Below are 17,809 nucleotides of genomic sequence, written 5' to 3' on the forward strand. Positions count from 1 at the left end.
TTTAGCAATGTAAATATACCTCTTGCAGAATTTGGGGAATGGTATTGGTACAATCACGGATGAAAGACCCAAAACTGCGAACCAAAACAACATGTGCACTTCCAGTACTGTTCTTGGTACTATTACTAGTGAAAGGCCCAAAACTGCGAACGAAAACTCCACGTGCACTTACAGTACTGCGACCCACAAAAGCCCAGAAACTATACCCTCTGTTTGCGGTTAGTTCTACCAAAATCCCAAATGAGAATTTAATAACAAAATCATTAATTATATTACATATTTATTAAAAATATCATGCCATTTAGTTGTTTATTATTATATTTACTTTATACATATATTATCGTACTACACTATATACATATGTATAAAGTAGGTGAAAATGAATATTTGTTTGTTTGTTTCTTCCGGTTCCTCAACCCTACTCATAGTATCTACTTCCATAGGAGTAGGCCTATCGAAATTCCTAGACCTATAATGTCCACTGTTATTGGTAGTCCATGTATTTCTAGAGTACTGTCTAGAAAAATTATTTGTGTTTTGAAGTCTGCTATTGTGTTGATCCGATCCATTTTGTTGACCTCGAAAATTGTATGTGTTATTAGTTCTATTATTTTGCAGACTTGCAGAATTATTTGTATGCATTGGTCTGTAATTTTGTTGATTATTAAATCTAGACCTAAAACTTTGTTGGCTTGTCAAATTATTTCTATTACTTTGCACACTATTTTGTATCCTATAATCTTGATTTTTCCTTTGGAACCTATAGACTTCTAAATTATTGGATTCTTTTAATGAAGGATTTAAATTACCTTCGTCTAACCCTATGAAATTATATATAATCCCTGATAACTGAGTCAATGAAATTGAATTGCTAATTGCGTAAGCACAAGTTCCTGATGTGATTTGCTTAATACGTTGAATAAGCATTCCCAAAAATTTCCTTCATTGCTCCCCCGTTTTCGTCGAGAGCTCCAAATTCAATTATAGAATCAATGACATAAATCAACTACCTACTCGTAATGTATTTATTTCCCTAGATATGGTCATTTGATCTTTCCTAGGCTTGAATTGTTGTTTTAGTTTTACTTTGCAATCTTCCAAACTTGCTGGTAGGGCAAGATGCAAATAATTGTTTGCTTTCCCAGTTATTTTTAAATCGTACACTACTCTAAAAACTTCTTGTTCCTGGTTTCGATAATCCCTCAGAATCCTATCTATTGCTTCAATGAATGCTGGCAATTGTCCAGCATCAACCTCAAAAGAATTTACATATTTTATGTCTTTTCAATACGTTGCCTTATTGACCTCTGATTATGTATAGATTTTAATTCTAACAATTGTGTAATTGCTACTACACAAATTTCTATTGTTCTATTATTATTAGCCATTTTATTTAATTTGATTAATCAATTTAATTAATTTTTCTTTTTCGAGAACTTCTGGTTTATTAAAATATAACTAATTTCACTTATTTTCGCGTTTTTGTTTTTTTGTTTGTTTTTTTATACTCTCGCAACAAAAGTTGCTAAAAGAGTATATAGTATTATAGAGTTAGATATAGAGTTATATATATCAAAATGATCAGGGTGACGAGTCGAGAAATCCGAATGTCTGGCCGTCCGTCCGTGCAAGCTGTAACTTGAGTAAAAATTGAGATATCTTGATGAAACTTGGAAGACGTATTTCTTGGCACCATAAGAAGGTTAAGTTCGAAGATGGGCGTTATCGGACCACTGCCACGCCCACAAAATGTCGAAAGCCGAAAACACATAAAGTGCCATAACTAAACTATAAATAAAGCTATGGAAGTAAAATTTGGTATGAAGGATCGCACTATGAAGGGGCATATATGGATGTAATTTTTTTGGGGAAGTTAGCGTGGCCCCGCCCCCTACTAAGTTTTTTGTACATATCTAGCAAACTACTAAAGCTATATTAAGGAAACTTTCTAGAGTCGTTTCTTTTAGGTACTACCTTAAACAGACCAAAAATGGAGGAAATCGGATTATAACGACGCCCATCTCCCATACAAAGGTTATGTTGAAAACTACTAAAAATGCTTTAATTCAGTAAGGAAAACCAACAGAAACATTAAATTTTATTATAAAGAAGGTGCAGAAGGACTGCACTCAGAATGGTACACAAAATTTTAAATGGGCGTGGTTTTAAATGGGCCACTTATAGGTTAAAAACCATATCTCCGAAACTACTCGACCAATTTCAATGAAATTCGGTTCATAATATTTGTCTATCTTCCCAATGATATGTTGTGAAAATAGTATAATCGGTTCACAATCACGCCTACTTCCCACATATCAGAACTCTGAAGTCGGTCTGAATAGTTAACTTTACAATATATAAAGTTAGTACTTGTGCAGAAATCGAAACAGAACTTCGCTGAAATACTGTGTTTAAAGAGTGCCATCACCCTTCTAAAACTCGTCGAAATCGGTCCATAAGTTTTCAAGACCCTATTTATCGAATATGAGGACCTCAGTACTTCTATCAAATTTTTTACCGAAATTATAGTTAAGTCTCTCAGACATTTTGAAGAAATTTTGAGGGTGTTTCTTCTAATAACATGTCTCCGTGCAAAGCATGAGTGAAGTCATAACTTCATCTATCTCCTATATACCTAATATTAGGGTTTTCAAACTTTCAATGGACTTTATACCATATATATGCCGAATATTTGAGTCAAATTGTTTGTTATATTAATAAATTTAAATAAATAAATTGCGAGAGTATAAAATGTTCGGTGACACCCGAACTTAGCCCTTCCTTACTTGTTTTTGTTATAGCTTCTGCTACTGCTGGGAGTACTAATCCTTTTTTGTTTTGTTTTAGATTTCGAATCGTGAATTCTTGATTCTTGACGGTTAACGATTGCTGTTGAAGTTGTAGATTTTATTTAGCTTCTGCTGCTGTTGATGTTGTTTTTGTTATAGCTTCTGCTGCTGTTAGGAGTACTAATCCTTTTGTTTTTAATTTATTTTTGTAGATTTCGGCAGTTAACGATTAACGTTAATTAGTTGATTACTGCAGCTGGTGTTGATGTTTAGCAACTGCACTTTTTATTTACCTCAAACTTTACTTAAGCATTAACAATTATGTTATTCCATATCTAAGTAACATATATTTCAAAATATGCTGACTCGTGACATTCCGTCATGTTCAGCTTCTAAATCATGTTTCGGCATGATTGTATTAGTATTACAATTATTAGGGTAGTCCATAACTCACGCGAACTTCCTTTCTTATATTTATTTCTGTTTCTCTAATACGTTGTATAGAGATGTAGAGAAAGTTCAAAAACCACCTCCAGAAACTACTTTTGACATTTAAGCCAACATGGCCGCCTATGTTGAGCTAATTCATATTCCCCAAAAATGGTTTCGCATAATCAAAAATTTTATTATACTTTAGACAAAACTGACAATGGAAAATACAATTTGTACATAAGTAAATATGCATGTGTATATTTTTATTGTAAGAAATATCGAAAATTTTTATTTAAATGATGCCATACACGAAATATGTGGTTTCGATCGGTCGTACGTGTAATACAAATCGATTTTACGCGCGTTCATCAATGAATAATCATGGGAGAGATCAAGCAGTTAATAAAATAACCCTTCTTATAATAATGATATTGATTTGTTACATTATCAATTTTATGTATTTGTCTATATTTAGACAACACATTATATGCACACACTTTTTTTCTTTTAAACATTAATTGTATGTCATGTATGGCCACTTTATGGCAGGAGACCTATGTGCATACGGAGTTAAGGTTTTTTTTCAAATTGAGCAAAAATTATTAGCCATGTTACTGCATTCAAATATAAAAATATTTCTCCCTTTTAAACAGCTGACGCTAAATATATTATATTATATAATATATAAAATTATATAAATCATAAAAATTTAAGATTACACTATATTTTCAAATGAGTGCAACACATTGCTATATGAAATTAAATTCTGTTCATTGTGCCTTATTTCATAATTAATATGCCTTTTTATAACTTGTTCGTTTTATTCTTTTGCCACCCTATCCCAATAACGCTTTAATTATGAAAATCGAAAATAATAACTAGAGAAACTGTCAAATAACTTATATGGTTGCTCAATTCTTGCTACCATATTTCTTTGGCGAACCCGATTCCCCAATCGATGACGATGGAATAGATGTTCCATTAACCGACCATGAAGAAATTCGAATAGCAATTACCCGCCTGAAGAACAACAAAGCGGCCGATAGATTACCGGCTGAGCTATTCAAATACGGCGGCGAAGAACTGATAAGGTGCATGCATCAGCTTCTTTGCAAAATATGGTCGAAAGAAAGCATGCCTGACGATTGGAATCTCAGTGTGCTCTGCCCAATCCATAAAAAGGCAGATCCCACAAACTGTGCAAATTACCGTGGGATAAGCCTCCTAAATATCGCCTATGAGGTTCTATCGAGCGTACTGTGTGAAAGACTTAAGCCCACCGTCAACAAACTGATTGGACCTTATCAGTGTGGCTTTTGACCTGGAAAGTCCACTATGGACCAGATATTCACCATGCGCCAAATCTTGGAGAAGACCCGTGAAAAGAGGATCGACACACACCACGAAAAGGAACTGCCTTTATGCCGCGATGTCTGAATTTGGTATCCCCGCAAAACTAATACGGCTGTGTAAGTTGACGTTGAGCAACACCAAAAGCTCCGTCATGATTAGGAAGGACCTCTCCGAGCCGTTCGATACCAGACGAGGTTTCAGACAAGGTGACTCACTATCGTGCGACTTCTTTAACTTGATGTTGGAAAAAATAATACGAGCTGCAGAGCTAAATAGAGAAGGTACAATCTTCTACAAGAGTGTTCAGCTGCTGGCGTACGCCGATGATATTGATATCATCGGAAGCAACAACCGCGCCGTTTGTTCTGCTTTTTCCCGCATGGATAAGGAATGGGTCTGGAGGTGAATGAGGACAAGACGAAATATCTCCTGTCATCAAGCAATCCCATTAATATGTTGTGAAAATAGGACAAATCGCTTCACAACCACGCCTACTTCCCATATACCAGAACTTTGAAGAACAATCTGAATCGTTTACTTTACAATATATAAAGTAAGTACTAGTGAAGATATCGGTGCAGAACTTTGCACAAATACTATGTTAATAGTGTGGCAGCCCCATTCTAAAAATCGCCGAAATCGGATCATAGGTTTTTAAGGCCCCATATATCGAACACGAGGACCTCGGTGATTCTAACCTAATATTATGGTTTCCAACTTTCAATGGACTTTATACATTATATATAATATAAATAAAGTTAAATAGATAAATTGCGAGAGTTTAAAATGTTCGGTTACACCCGAACTTAGCCCTTCCTTACTTGTTATATCTTGCGCTTACATTGACGAATAAACGCAACCGTTGATCGTCGTTTGATTGTTTTGCTCGAGTGTTTTCTCTTATGGTACATAAATAGTTTAACAGCTCTATTCCGTGCACTTGACAAAATAACAAAAAAATTAAAAATTTTTTCATATTTTTATCAAGTAAGAAATTTTTTGGTATTCTGTACGCATAGCTTTTCCCCACAGGTGTGGGAAACAAAATAATGTAAACAGAAGCAGCTGATTTCTGTCCAATTATATTGAATTGAAAATTTATTTGAATTAGTCTATAACGTACGTTTTTACATGCATTTCAATATTTGTTGAAAAATAGTTAATAATTTAACTTCAATTTCAGAATAAATCCTTTGGACTTTGGCTAGATGTGAAGTTTCTAAGAATGCGCAAATATTCCATGCTCCGAATCTGGCCCTATTTTTCATGCAAAAGGTCGTTATTTGGATGAGTGTTGTTTTAGCCGAGCCTTCTTCATTGAAACTTCGGTGATAAATTTGGTTTACGATTGACCGGTTATCAGCCTATCAATCCGATTCTAATCGAGATATCGACTGAAGCCTCCCAGACCTGATGCAAAGTATTTTGTTTGGCTTCACAACCCCAAATTCGCTTTTACATCCCAGATCCCCCCCTAGTATTTTGCTCCCCCGCAGAGCCATAAAATACTACATAATATAATACATATACATATATACATATGTCCTTTATAATATACTTAAAAATATTTGGAATGCAAGTTGGTTGTTATGTTACTACGAAATCTAAACTCTGTCCATTATTGGCAAAAATTTGCTAAGCTGTAATCGCATGCAATACAGAGAAAACAATTTCCTCAAAGTTACCCTCATTATCTTCATTTCTTTTATAGTTACAAAAAAGGGAAAAATAAACTCTTCATATAAAAACGGCTCAATAATATGATCATATTTTTCCCCTTTGTATAAAAATAACGACAAAAGTAAAATATCTCCATTACAACAAATTCACTATCACAACTATCCACAACGACATATTTTATTTGTCAAGAGCATTTTACTTTTTAACAATTTATCAAGAAACAAGCTTTTTATTTTAGACACAGAATACGAAAAGCTTGATACATTTCAAATTTTTACAAATTAGAAATTTGTTGAATTTGTAAAGTGCACAGAATAGGGCTGTAAGTGTTTGCTTTTATCTATCATTCTTGCTTTTCAGTGCACGGACATCATGCATATGTATATTTATGTAACTGGAAAAGTAACCCAAAAATAAATAAATATTAACCGATCCCTATTCTCACAATTTTCATCTTCGTTTAACAATAATAAAAAAAAACGAAATATTTCCATTGCCACAAATTTACTTTTCACGACAAGATTTTATTCGTAAAGACCACTAGCATTTGACTTCTTAACAATTCATCAAGAAAAGAGACTTTTATTTTAAACACAGAATACGAAATGCTTGACATTTTTCAATTCTTTATAAATTAGAAATACATATGTTGAATTTGTAAAGTGCAAAGAATATGGATGCTAATGTGTTCATATTTACATATTAAATTGTCTTAGATATTTTTGTTTGTTTATTTTTAGCCACGATGAAAAGAGTAAACTTTGATGAAACCAACGAACTTCCTCTAAACGTTATTTCGAGTGTAATGAATTGTTTAACATCGTCAAATAACTTTCTTTGGTTAACTGGAGCCGACGACAATTTATCCACAACAATTGGTGGAACTATGTGCTGTAAAAATACAATTAGTCCTGAAGTTCTCTCTTTGGCTCCTCCGTTAATGGATTTTGAAGGTGAACTTATTTGGTTTGAAAATAGGGGGAATGGTAATGAGATTGTATCATATGATAACTCGAACTGCATCGATGCATACTCTAAACATCTTTTAACTGTCGCATTTTGCCAGCCATTAACACCTCAGGAACAAAAAACATTATTGGAAGAAGTTGCTAAGCATACAAACTTTATTTATCAAATAGGATTAACTCCACCTAAGGTATAGTGTTTTGTAATTTTTTTATTATTATGTACAGTTGGTATTATACATTGTTTTAAATTACATAATCATACATTCAGAGCTAGTAAAAATTATTCACACAACTACCTTTTTTTTGATAATTTTTATACTCTTGTAAAATGCACAGAGTATAAAAGTGTTGTTCACATAAACGATTGTTTGTTGTTCCAAAAACTAAACGAGTTAAATATAGTGTTATACAGTAATCCCCGCTAAGTGCCACTGCTAAAGATGTAACACTTTTGAAGCACTAAAACGGGAAAGGCACTTAAATTAATTCCGCTTAACCACCTCATGGTACTTATAAAGCTTTTTCTCAAATACTTGGATCTACTATTTTTTCTTTTAGAATGAAAGTCACATTAATTTCATACATATGTATGTATATGTTTTCCTTTCGACAATATTCAGCGCATTCAATGCAAAAAATATTAAAAGGCCATCTGGCTTAAGCCAGATGTAATATTTAAATATTACAGGCATTTAAGCGCGGAATTTTATATGTAAATGCAGAGAAAAACAACGATGCCGCAAAATATTGGCACATAAGCGGGAAAGGCACTGTATATAACAAAGTGATCAGGGTGACTAGTAGAGTTGAAATCCGGATGTCTGTCTGTCCGTCCGTTCGAAACTTGGTACACGTGTTCCTTAGCCCCATAAGAATGTTGATATTGTAATTGGGTTAAATCGAACCACTCCTACGCCCACAAAAGGGTATTAACCGAAAACCTATAAAGTTCTATAACTAAGTAATAAAGAATGTTTGAAAGCAATTTATTTTGGAAAGTGGACGTGGCCCGCCCTCATTAAGTTTTTTGTATATATCTCATAAACTCCTAAAACTGTATCAACCAAAAAACCCAAATTTTATGGTAAAGGTGGTACCGAAAACCCGCACTAAGATTGGTATAAAAATGAACCACCGCCCACTTATGGGCCAAAAACCATATCTCGGAAACATATTGATCAACTTTACTTGACTTTAACGAAATTCGTTTCATACATTGTTTTGGCACCCCAATGATGGAAATCGGTTCACAACTACCCCTACTTTCCTTAAAGAACAATATTGAAGTCCATTTGGTTAATTCACTTCACAATATATACATCATGAAGATTTCAGAACGAAGCTTTGTAGAAATAGTGCATTTATAGTTTGCGCCCGTCTAAATATCGCCGACATCGGAGTGTGGCTACTTTTTTATGTTAAGTATTAGTAATGGGAAAAATCGGGTGATTATTTCTTTAGCGTCCAAAATGTATCTCATATATGGATTTTCAAACTTCCGGTGGGCCTTATACCGCACATATCGATTAATAAGTGTGATATCTTAGAAAAATTAAGTGAATGCAAAAGCTTGGATATAATGTAGCTTGACGGCAGAAACTGTAGTCCACAGTTTTGCACACATTTTTACAGCGTCAAAAGTTAAGCTTTATTATTATGTTCTTAGTTAATGAAATCAAATCGCTTATCTTTATCTCGTTATTAGAGTTTACAACTTGTTTTCTTACACTTTACTCGAGAAATGACTAATTAGAACTGTGTCGTACTGCCAGTTCGGCAGCCCTTATATAGAATATCTTTGGCAAACCCATTGGATAAATCTAGTAAGTTATCGATTTCAATTGTCTGTTCTAGTTGTACTGACATACATACATGTTCTTCACACTGTTCTCCACTTAAGCCTGATCGTCCCGATTAGACATATTTCTAGCCAGGTCCCTAGGTCTTCTAATTGTCTATATGGGATACACTATATATTGTGTTATATAATAACACCTAATCTCCTTCAATAAAATCTTTGAAGTTCATTGCCTTGTCGTATTTTGTCTTACTTTTATCACTCATAATTATTATGCACTGCCTCATAATATCATCTCCTATTCTACAACACTGTTATTTTCCTTAGTGTTTTTCCACTATTGGCGTCAATTCGAAACTTCAAATCAATCTGTAACCGAAGATCATTACTAAGAAGATAAGATTATAGCGAAGTTAACAAAAACTCGCCATTCACTTTTCGTTATTGCTGTTTGGCGCCAATTGGTGATACCAAGTGTAGCCAGGTCCTTCTACACCTGGTCTTTCCAACGGAGTGAAGGTATTCTTGTACCTCTGCTTTCGTCAGCGTTTACTTCATCAAACACTTTCAAAGCTGGAGTGGATTGCCGGCCGAGCTATTCAAATACGACGGCTGAGCTGATAAGGTGCATGCATCAGCTTCTTTGCGGAATATGGTCGGAAGAAAGCATGCCCGACGATTGGAATCTCAGTGTACACTGCTCAATCCACAAAAAGGGAGACCCCACAATCTGCGCCAACTATTGTGGGATAAGCCTCTTTAACATCGCTTATAAGGTTCTATCGAGCGTACTGTGTGAAAGACTAAAGCCCACCGTCAACAAACTGATTGGACCTTATCAGTGTGGCTTTAGACCTGGAAAATCAACAACTGACCAGATATTCACCATGCGCCAAATCTTGGAGAAGAACCGTTAAAATAGGATAGACACACACCATCTATTTGTCGACTGACGTTGAGCAACACCAAAAGCTCCGTCAGGATCGGGTAGTACCTCCCTGAGCCGTTCAATACCAAACGAGGTTTCAGACAAGGTGGCTCGCTATCGCGTTACTTCTTTAACCTGATGTCACTGTTGACAGTAATAATTTTGAAGTTGTAGATAATTTCGTCCTAGGAACCAGCATCAACACCGATAATAATGTCAGCCTTGAAATCCAACACAGACTCGCTCTTGCCAACAGGTGCTACTATGGACTGAGTAGGCAATTGAAAAGTAAAGTCCTCTCTCGACGAACAAAAATTAAACTCTACAAGTCCCTCATCATTCCCGTCCTAATTTATGGTGCAGAAGCTTGGACGATGTCAACATCAGATGAGACGACACTAGGAGTTTTCGATAGGACAATTTTGCGCAAGTTTTATGCTCCTCAGAACATTGGCAACGGCGAATACCGCAGACGATGGAACGATGAGCTGTATGTGTTATTCAACGACATAGACATAGTCCAGCGAATAAAAAGACAGCGGCTACGCTGGCTGGGTCATGTTGTTCGAATGGACGAAAGTGCCCCAGCTCTGAAAGTTTTCGATGCAATACCCGCTGGTGGAAGCCGAGGAAGAGGGAGACCTCCACTCCGATGGAAGGACCAGGTGGAGAAGGACCTGTCTTCACTTGGTATTACCAATTGGCGCCAAACTGCCAAAAACATCTGAGTACAACTTTTCATAAAAATTAAAAAAAAAACTGAAAAACGAAAAAAATATCAATCACAACATCAATTTGATAAAAAAATAAAAATAATGTTGGTATATCATGATGAAAATGAAAACAGGGCAAATGACAAAAAACTTAATGTTGCCTGTGATTGTATATCATGATTCAATTATACAAGGAATTTGAAGTAAATGGATTTCTCACTCTTTTTGTGTGTTAATGTTTTTTTTCGAAATAGTATATGGGCATTTCCGCCATGTCGAACCTTTCAACTAAAAAAACGTATGAACTAAAATGTTTTTTAATTTTGGCAGTAGGATTTTTTAATAGCCCTTCATTAGCTCTACATTTTGTGAACGGTTTTCATTTTCAAGATAATTGCAAATAACCAAGGCATTCGCACGGGACAAAAAATGGAAGTCGTTTTTGGGGACAACGGTTCAAACGGCGATTTGAGCGAATTGTGAGGCAATATTCAAATGTTTTTGATTGTAGAGAGTTGTGAATGGATGACTTTAAAATTGGTATGAATTTCACCAAAAAATAATTTATAGTTTTTTTAATTAAATATTTACAACATTCGCACGGGACATGTCGCACGGGACATGTCGCACGGGACATTTTTTCCATCATAATATTTATATTGATTTTGTTGTTATAATATGGAATTATTTAACAACAAGTCCAATAAAATGGATTAAAAAAGTAGTAAATGTATTTATTCAATTATATTAACTAATATCCAACGAGAAACACAGCAAAAATTCTATAGTATGAAATGAAAATAGTATGATGAATGTGAAATACAGTTTTTTTCAGAAAATACTGTCCTTGGGTATAAAAATTTTTGGATTTTATTATCTGCTAGACTTTCCTTTTGATAACTGCTCCCACTCCATTCTATTCTAATGAAAAATACTCTTCATACTTATTTTATAAAATCAACCAGACTTGATAACATAAATTTGTTTTTAAACTGAGAGCAGTTACGTTAAAAAAATAAATATTTTAGAAAAGCAACTAAAGAATTTCTTAATTTTAGTTAAGAGATTTTTCAAGAAAATAATATGTCATGCGTTAACTTGTCACTTTTAAAAGCGAACGATTTTCTCCTGACAACCTTGTTAAAGTGAGCACTCTTATTTTGATTTGTAAGCCTATAATTTTCCCCAAAATCTATTTGAGCAGCTATTTCAGTGGAATTTAAAGTGCGGTTTTTGCTCATATGTAAATAATTAATGTAAACGTATCTATTTACATGCTTAAGTCAATTTTATAAGACAAAAAATAATTTTCAATTTTTAAATTCAACACCTACGATGTCGCACGTGACCAATTTTCAGTAGTTACCACAAATCATCTGATTTTTTTATTTTAATTGTATAAACATTTACTGTTTATACCCAAATTTTGGCGAGCTTGCTGCTTTTATTTGCGATGCAGTGGGAATAAGTGTTGTTTTTTGATGTCGCACGGGTCATTAAAATATAGGATAATAAGAGAGCAAAAACTTACAGTTATTTGCAATCGCATGCTTTCTTATGCATTTTTTTTTTTGCTCTTTGTACCCTTATAATGGTTTTACACAAAGAAAAAAATTATACATGATATGTTTCTTTAACAATTTTGACGAAAAAACAAATGCAGTAGAAAAATCGAAATGAGAAAAGTAGCTCTTATGCGACTTGGCTTTCTTATATCTCGTAATTGGTTATGAGTTAATTTAAAATTTAAAATATTTTAAATTTAAATAATTTCCTATGAAAATATGCAAAAATATTGTAATTCTAATAATTTTTAATATTTTGTCTGTGGTGGACCGTCTGGCGGAAGTGCCCATATTCAGAAAACTGTTCAAAAGTTTTATATATTAGTAGATTTTCCAATACCAGGGGTAGTCAATACTACTTATTTTTTTAGATTATTCTAATAAAAAAGTAAACTCAGTAGGGTCAATAAAATCAAAAATCTGCTCATTTATTGCCTCTAAGGAGAAAAAAGTTCGCCGCCGAGTCAGCTAGTATCATATAAAAAAAACATGAAGGAAAAAAGCAAATTAATAAAGTTGATATATTTCAAAGCCATTCAACAACCATTATAATTAACACAAAAACTTAATATGTCTACTCTAGTAAACCGTTCACTGATTGAAATAACGTCGATTTATCCTTCTTTCCAAGCTTTCTTAGCCCAAATAATGAGTTTGAACGTAAAAATAGTGAATTCATAGGTTATTACTATTTTGACGATTGCTAATACATCCGCAAATTTCCGCATCTAACTTTAACACTTTTATTACCTTAAGACTCTGCTAAATACAAAAAAAAGGTACAAAAATATAGGTGATATAAAACACTAATTTCACAAAAAACACAAATCACATTAGTCTTAACTTATTTCACAAGTTAAAATAAATACCTTTAACTTCAAAATCAATAATCTCACAAATTCGTCAAGCTGAACATTTGCCAGAACAAATTGAAGTTCGTTGTTGCTGCGAAATGTAATAAGTGGAAAAAGGTTTTTAGAAATAAAAATAAACCTTAATTTTGTTGATAACAGTATAGTTACTAATCCAACAGACTAAATGTTTAAGGTAAGACTTCTATGTATTCAGAAAATTTTGAGCCAGTGGGAAACACTTTCAGTGGATAAGTCCATGATTAAATTCTTTGGCCGACATCCTGCAAAACAGTAATTGGAAAACTGGTTAGGCTTGGATATTAGCTTGTACTGTGTTAAGACTGTAGAGATGACTAAAGATTCACTTGGTGAACGAGTAGTCAAGTCCTTACTAGAATAATGCCTTATTATAGTACCAACGGAACATATTGAGTAATTTGAGAATTATTTTAATAACTACCCCATGCTATGCGATCTAAAATAATTAAGTTACAAAGCCGCTGGAACAAAAAGTTGTCCACTTATATCCATAAAATAAATTAAGAAAATAAGTGGAGTAGGATATGATTATCCTTTTGACAAGAATAATGGGATTACAGTGGTACGTTGGAAGTACAATACAAATGATAAAATAGAGCCCTTAGAAAATTACGACGATGGTGTAATATTCGAAAGGAAAAAGCAATACAGCTGGACTTGTGAATTGCGCACAAAAACTTTTTGCGTTGAACTCAGGTGCTTTGCTCAATTTCATACTTAAATTAAATTAAACGAAACATTTTAAGTTTTTCTTTTTAGCTTTTTATTTGTCCATGAATGAATTAATAAATGACAAAACAATTTTCTACCACCAGTTTTGATTTGGGCGTTAATTGGTTAAATAAAGGCTGAATTCGGATGTAACCGAGCAATTTATTTATTTAATATTATTAAGATAACCTACAATTCGTCCCGTATATTCGGCATAAAAAAGTTTACGTACATGTTATTTTTTAGAAGAACCTCAATTAAATCATTTCTTTTATTAAAAAAAACGACAAAAATCGCATCCCAAAACAAGTCAGGTTCCTCAGCGTATTTTCTTGGATTTCTGCCGTGCGTGTTGTTCGTGCATGGTAAAGCACATCTCGAATAGTTTGAGGATGCACGCTACACCCTGAACTGCGTAATACCTCCTTCTATATTTCTGGTGCTAATTGGCTTGGGTCTGCCTGTATTGGTCCCAGGATTTTACGTTCACCGTGAGCTGTTAACTTTTTTGGACGACCTAAACTGTAAAATTCCAGACTTTTCATATGTTTGAATTATTGTCTTCTCATTCGATGGCGGTTTGTTAATAATTCGACCATTTGCACGTTTCCTTTCCCCTTTAAATACAAGCCTAAGATACTTTTCCGTATCTCAAATGGAATTTCACGACCGCGCCCCATTTCTATTTTACACTATGCCGTTTGACACAAAATTAAAATTCTCCTGCAAAATCATTTAAGCCATTGAATAGTTTTAAACAAAAATTATTTATTACCTTTAGATTTCCCCGAAAAACGAGCAAAAAAAAAATACCCCAAACATGAATGTAAACTTTTTTGGTGTGATTTTCAGTTCTTTTTTGTTTTTTGACTATATTGAATTTCTGGAAGAAATGAAGGGCATTATTAAACCAGATACTTAATCTTAATAGTATCTTTGAACATTGTATGAAAAAATTCGTTTATGGTTTATTTTAATTGGATTTTTTGACCATGATTGTTTGAAAAAGATTTGCATGTAAACTTTTTATCTCCAAACTACATTATTTGCAAGACTTTACGCACACTTTATTAACCCAAACGATTACCCTTCTCCCGCCCAACCGACGCGTGGGGCGCAGTCCGCATACGAGCGGAATTTGCCGAGTCTAGAAAGGCAAGAGATTTTTAAGCGTCCGGTTCTCAAAACTGCTCAGCTACAGAAACAAACATTTCAACAACTGAGAATTAAAAATTTATAAAAACAAAAAGTTAAAAATTTCTGAATATTACTTATTAAGAGAAGACAAAATAGTTTTTTTGATGCTAAATATTGAGTCAGATGGATCAAATGTGCTGGAATGCGAATTAAAATCTTGACATATTCGGCAGAATGGTTCATTTAACTCAAAATTTGTTCTAGAAGATTTTAGAAATAATGGTCTAAACTGCCTGGATGAACGCAATGGGACATTAAACTTAATATCAGACAAAAGGAATGAGCTACAAACTAAACCATTCAGAAATTTTACTAGAAATATTATACCTAGCATTTCTCAGCGACTAGTGAGTGTGGGAAGATTTATAAGTTTTAAACGACTAGTATACGGGGGAAGATTCAATCTTGAATCCCAATGTAAGTGGCCTAAAGCAAAAAGTAAAAATTGTTTTTGAACGGACTCAAGCTTATCAGAATGAGATTGATAGCTAGGATTCCATACCACAGAACCGTACTCCAATATAGGCCTTACCAATGTTGTAAAAAGAATTTTAGTAATATACGGATCACTAAATTCTTTAGACCAACGTTTAACAAAGCTAAGAGCACCTTTAGCTTTTAAGACAATTGAATTTACATGAGAATTAAAATTTAGTTTAGGGTCCATATTAACTCCTAAATCAACAAAGCTAAAAACTTGCTCTAAACTGAAGTTATTTATTACATAGGGGGAAAGATCAACAGTTCTACGGGAAAAGCACATCGTTTTACATTTTTTAAGATTCAGTGGCATATCATTTTTGTGACACCAAGTAACTAAATTATTTAAATCCGATTGCAACTCAGTCCTTTCGTTATGAGAAGTATATGATTTAAAAAGTTTTACATCATCCGCATATAATAAAATTTCTGAAAACTTAATTACTGAAGGTATATCATTGATGAATAACAAGAACAGAATCGGGCCGAGATGACTACCCTGTGGAAGCCCTGAAGTGACACTAATTGAATCGGATAATGTATTATTAAATAAAACTTGTTGTTTTCTGTTAGTAAGATATGAGGATACCTATTCAAGAAGTCTTGGTTGAAAACCAAGAAGATTCAGTTTTTGCAAAAGAATTGAGTGGTTTACTCTATCGAATGCTTTACTAAAGTCTGTATATATAACATCAGTATTCTTGTTATCCCTAAAACCCATTGACACATGGTTTACAAATTCAAGCAAGTTTGTTACTGTAGATTTCCCTTTACAAAATCCATGCTGAGAGAATGAAATTAAAGGAGAGATTAAGAAAGTTATTTGGTCAGTGACAATAGCTTCAAAAAGTTTGGGTATAGCTGACATTTTAGCTATCCCCCTATAGTTCTCAACAGATGATCTAACTCCACTTTTATGCAAAGGTAATATAAAAGAGTTTTTCCACATTGACGGAAAAATACCTTGTTAAAGAGATAGGTTAAAAAGCTTAGTTAAGGGCAGATAGATATATTTTGCGCAGTTTTTAAGAAAGCTTGGGGGAATCATATCAGGGCCATATTTAAACGAATTTTTTAACGTAACTAAATAATTTAAGACATCTGTTTCAGAAATAATTGGTGTATTAATTACAGTACTCGGACATAACACTTGATGATATGGCACATTCATAGGGTAGTTTGAACAATAATTGGATTTGAAGAATTCTGCAAACATATTAGAAATAATATAATTGTCACATGACATTGTTGATTTATATTTCATCGCGGACGGAAAATTTGAAATTATGCGTTTGGAGTTAACGAAACCATAAAACAATTTCGGATTACGAATAATATTATTTTTTACTTTGATTATGTAGTTTTTATAACATTTTTTGTTAAGTTCCTCAAACTTACGACGCAATTTAGAATATTTTAAATAGTCAACAAGAGCTCCAGTTCTTTTATAAAGTTTAAAAGCACGAGCTTTTTTATTTTTAATTTACATAGCTCATTCGAATACCACAAATTTGAACTTTTTCTTTTGATAATAAAACATTTCGGAACAAATCTTTCAAAAATATTAAAAATTGTTTCATTAAAATGTGATACATTTAATTCAATATTACCACTATAATCAGGCCAAGTCAATTTAGAAAGTTCACAATTAATCTTTTTGAAGTTAGCTTTCGCAAAGTTGAACCGAGAACAAAGGTCCTGTTTGTTGCATACAAGTAATTCGTCTATGATTTCGATATTAATTTCCAAGGCAGGGTGATAAGAGTCCTCTGGCAAAACTAAAGGATCAGATCGGACCACAGAAACTGTTGAAGTATTATCAACATAGACCAAATCTAAGAATTTACCAAACTTGTTCGGAATTAAGTTAATTTGGTTAAGACCCATCCCAGACATTTCTTCCAAAAACTCATTAAAGCTTAAACGAGTGCAAGAAGGAGTAATGCAATCGTCAACAGATTTCCAAGATACAAACGGTAAATTGAAATCGCCTAGAACAATTATGTAATCAGTATTCTTAGCAATTGAAAAAACATTATTTATTAAAGAAGCATGCTGCGTATATACAGATAAGTCCGATTGAGGCGGAATATAAGATAAAGTTAGATAAATAGAACATTTATTAATACAAATTCGTATGCACTTAAATTCAATAAAGTCCGCATGAGGAACTTCTACTTCTTCAGATGAAATTGAAGAATGCACAGCTAATAGTATCAATATCAATATCGTTAATTTTTAATTTCGACGAGATGTAAAACTTTATATCTTCGATTGTGGTATCCGAAGCGAATTTCGAAAC

The 17,809-nt window shown here is 33.4% G+C and overlaps 1 protein-coding gene across 7 annotated transcripts in view; it reads left to right on the plus strand.

The window, feature by feature from the left end:
• Window positions 1–17,809, plus strand: part of LOC105219887 (CCR4-NOT transcription complex subunit 11-like) — a 128,631-nt gene that overhangs the window by 22,633 nt on the left and 88,189 nt on the right. For 3 of the 7 annotated variants that reach the window (XM_054234388.1, XM_054234389.1, XM_054234384.1), the window contains exon 2: window positions 6,971–7,410. In XM_054234388.1, coding sequence (XP_054090363.1) covers window positions 6,971–7,410 — 440 coding nt within the window. Of the gene's footprint in view, window positions 1–4,853; window positions 5,128–6,970; window positions 7,411–17,809 lie in introns of those variants that run through there. The other 4 variants (XM_054234386.1, XM_054234385.1, XM_054234387.1 and 1 more) reach the window with 3 other exon arrangements.

The sequence above is a fragment of the Zeugodacus cucurbitae genome, chromosome 6, assembly GCF_028554725.1.
Source record: "Zeugodacus cucurbitae isolate PBARC_wt_2022May chromosome 6, idZeuCucr1.2, whole genome shotgun sequence".
Lineage (NCBI taxonomy): Eukaryota > Metazoa > Arthropoda > Insecta > Diptera > Tephritidae > Zeugodacus > Zeugodacus cucurbitae.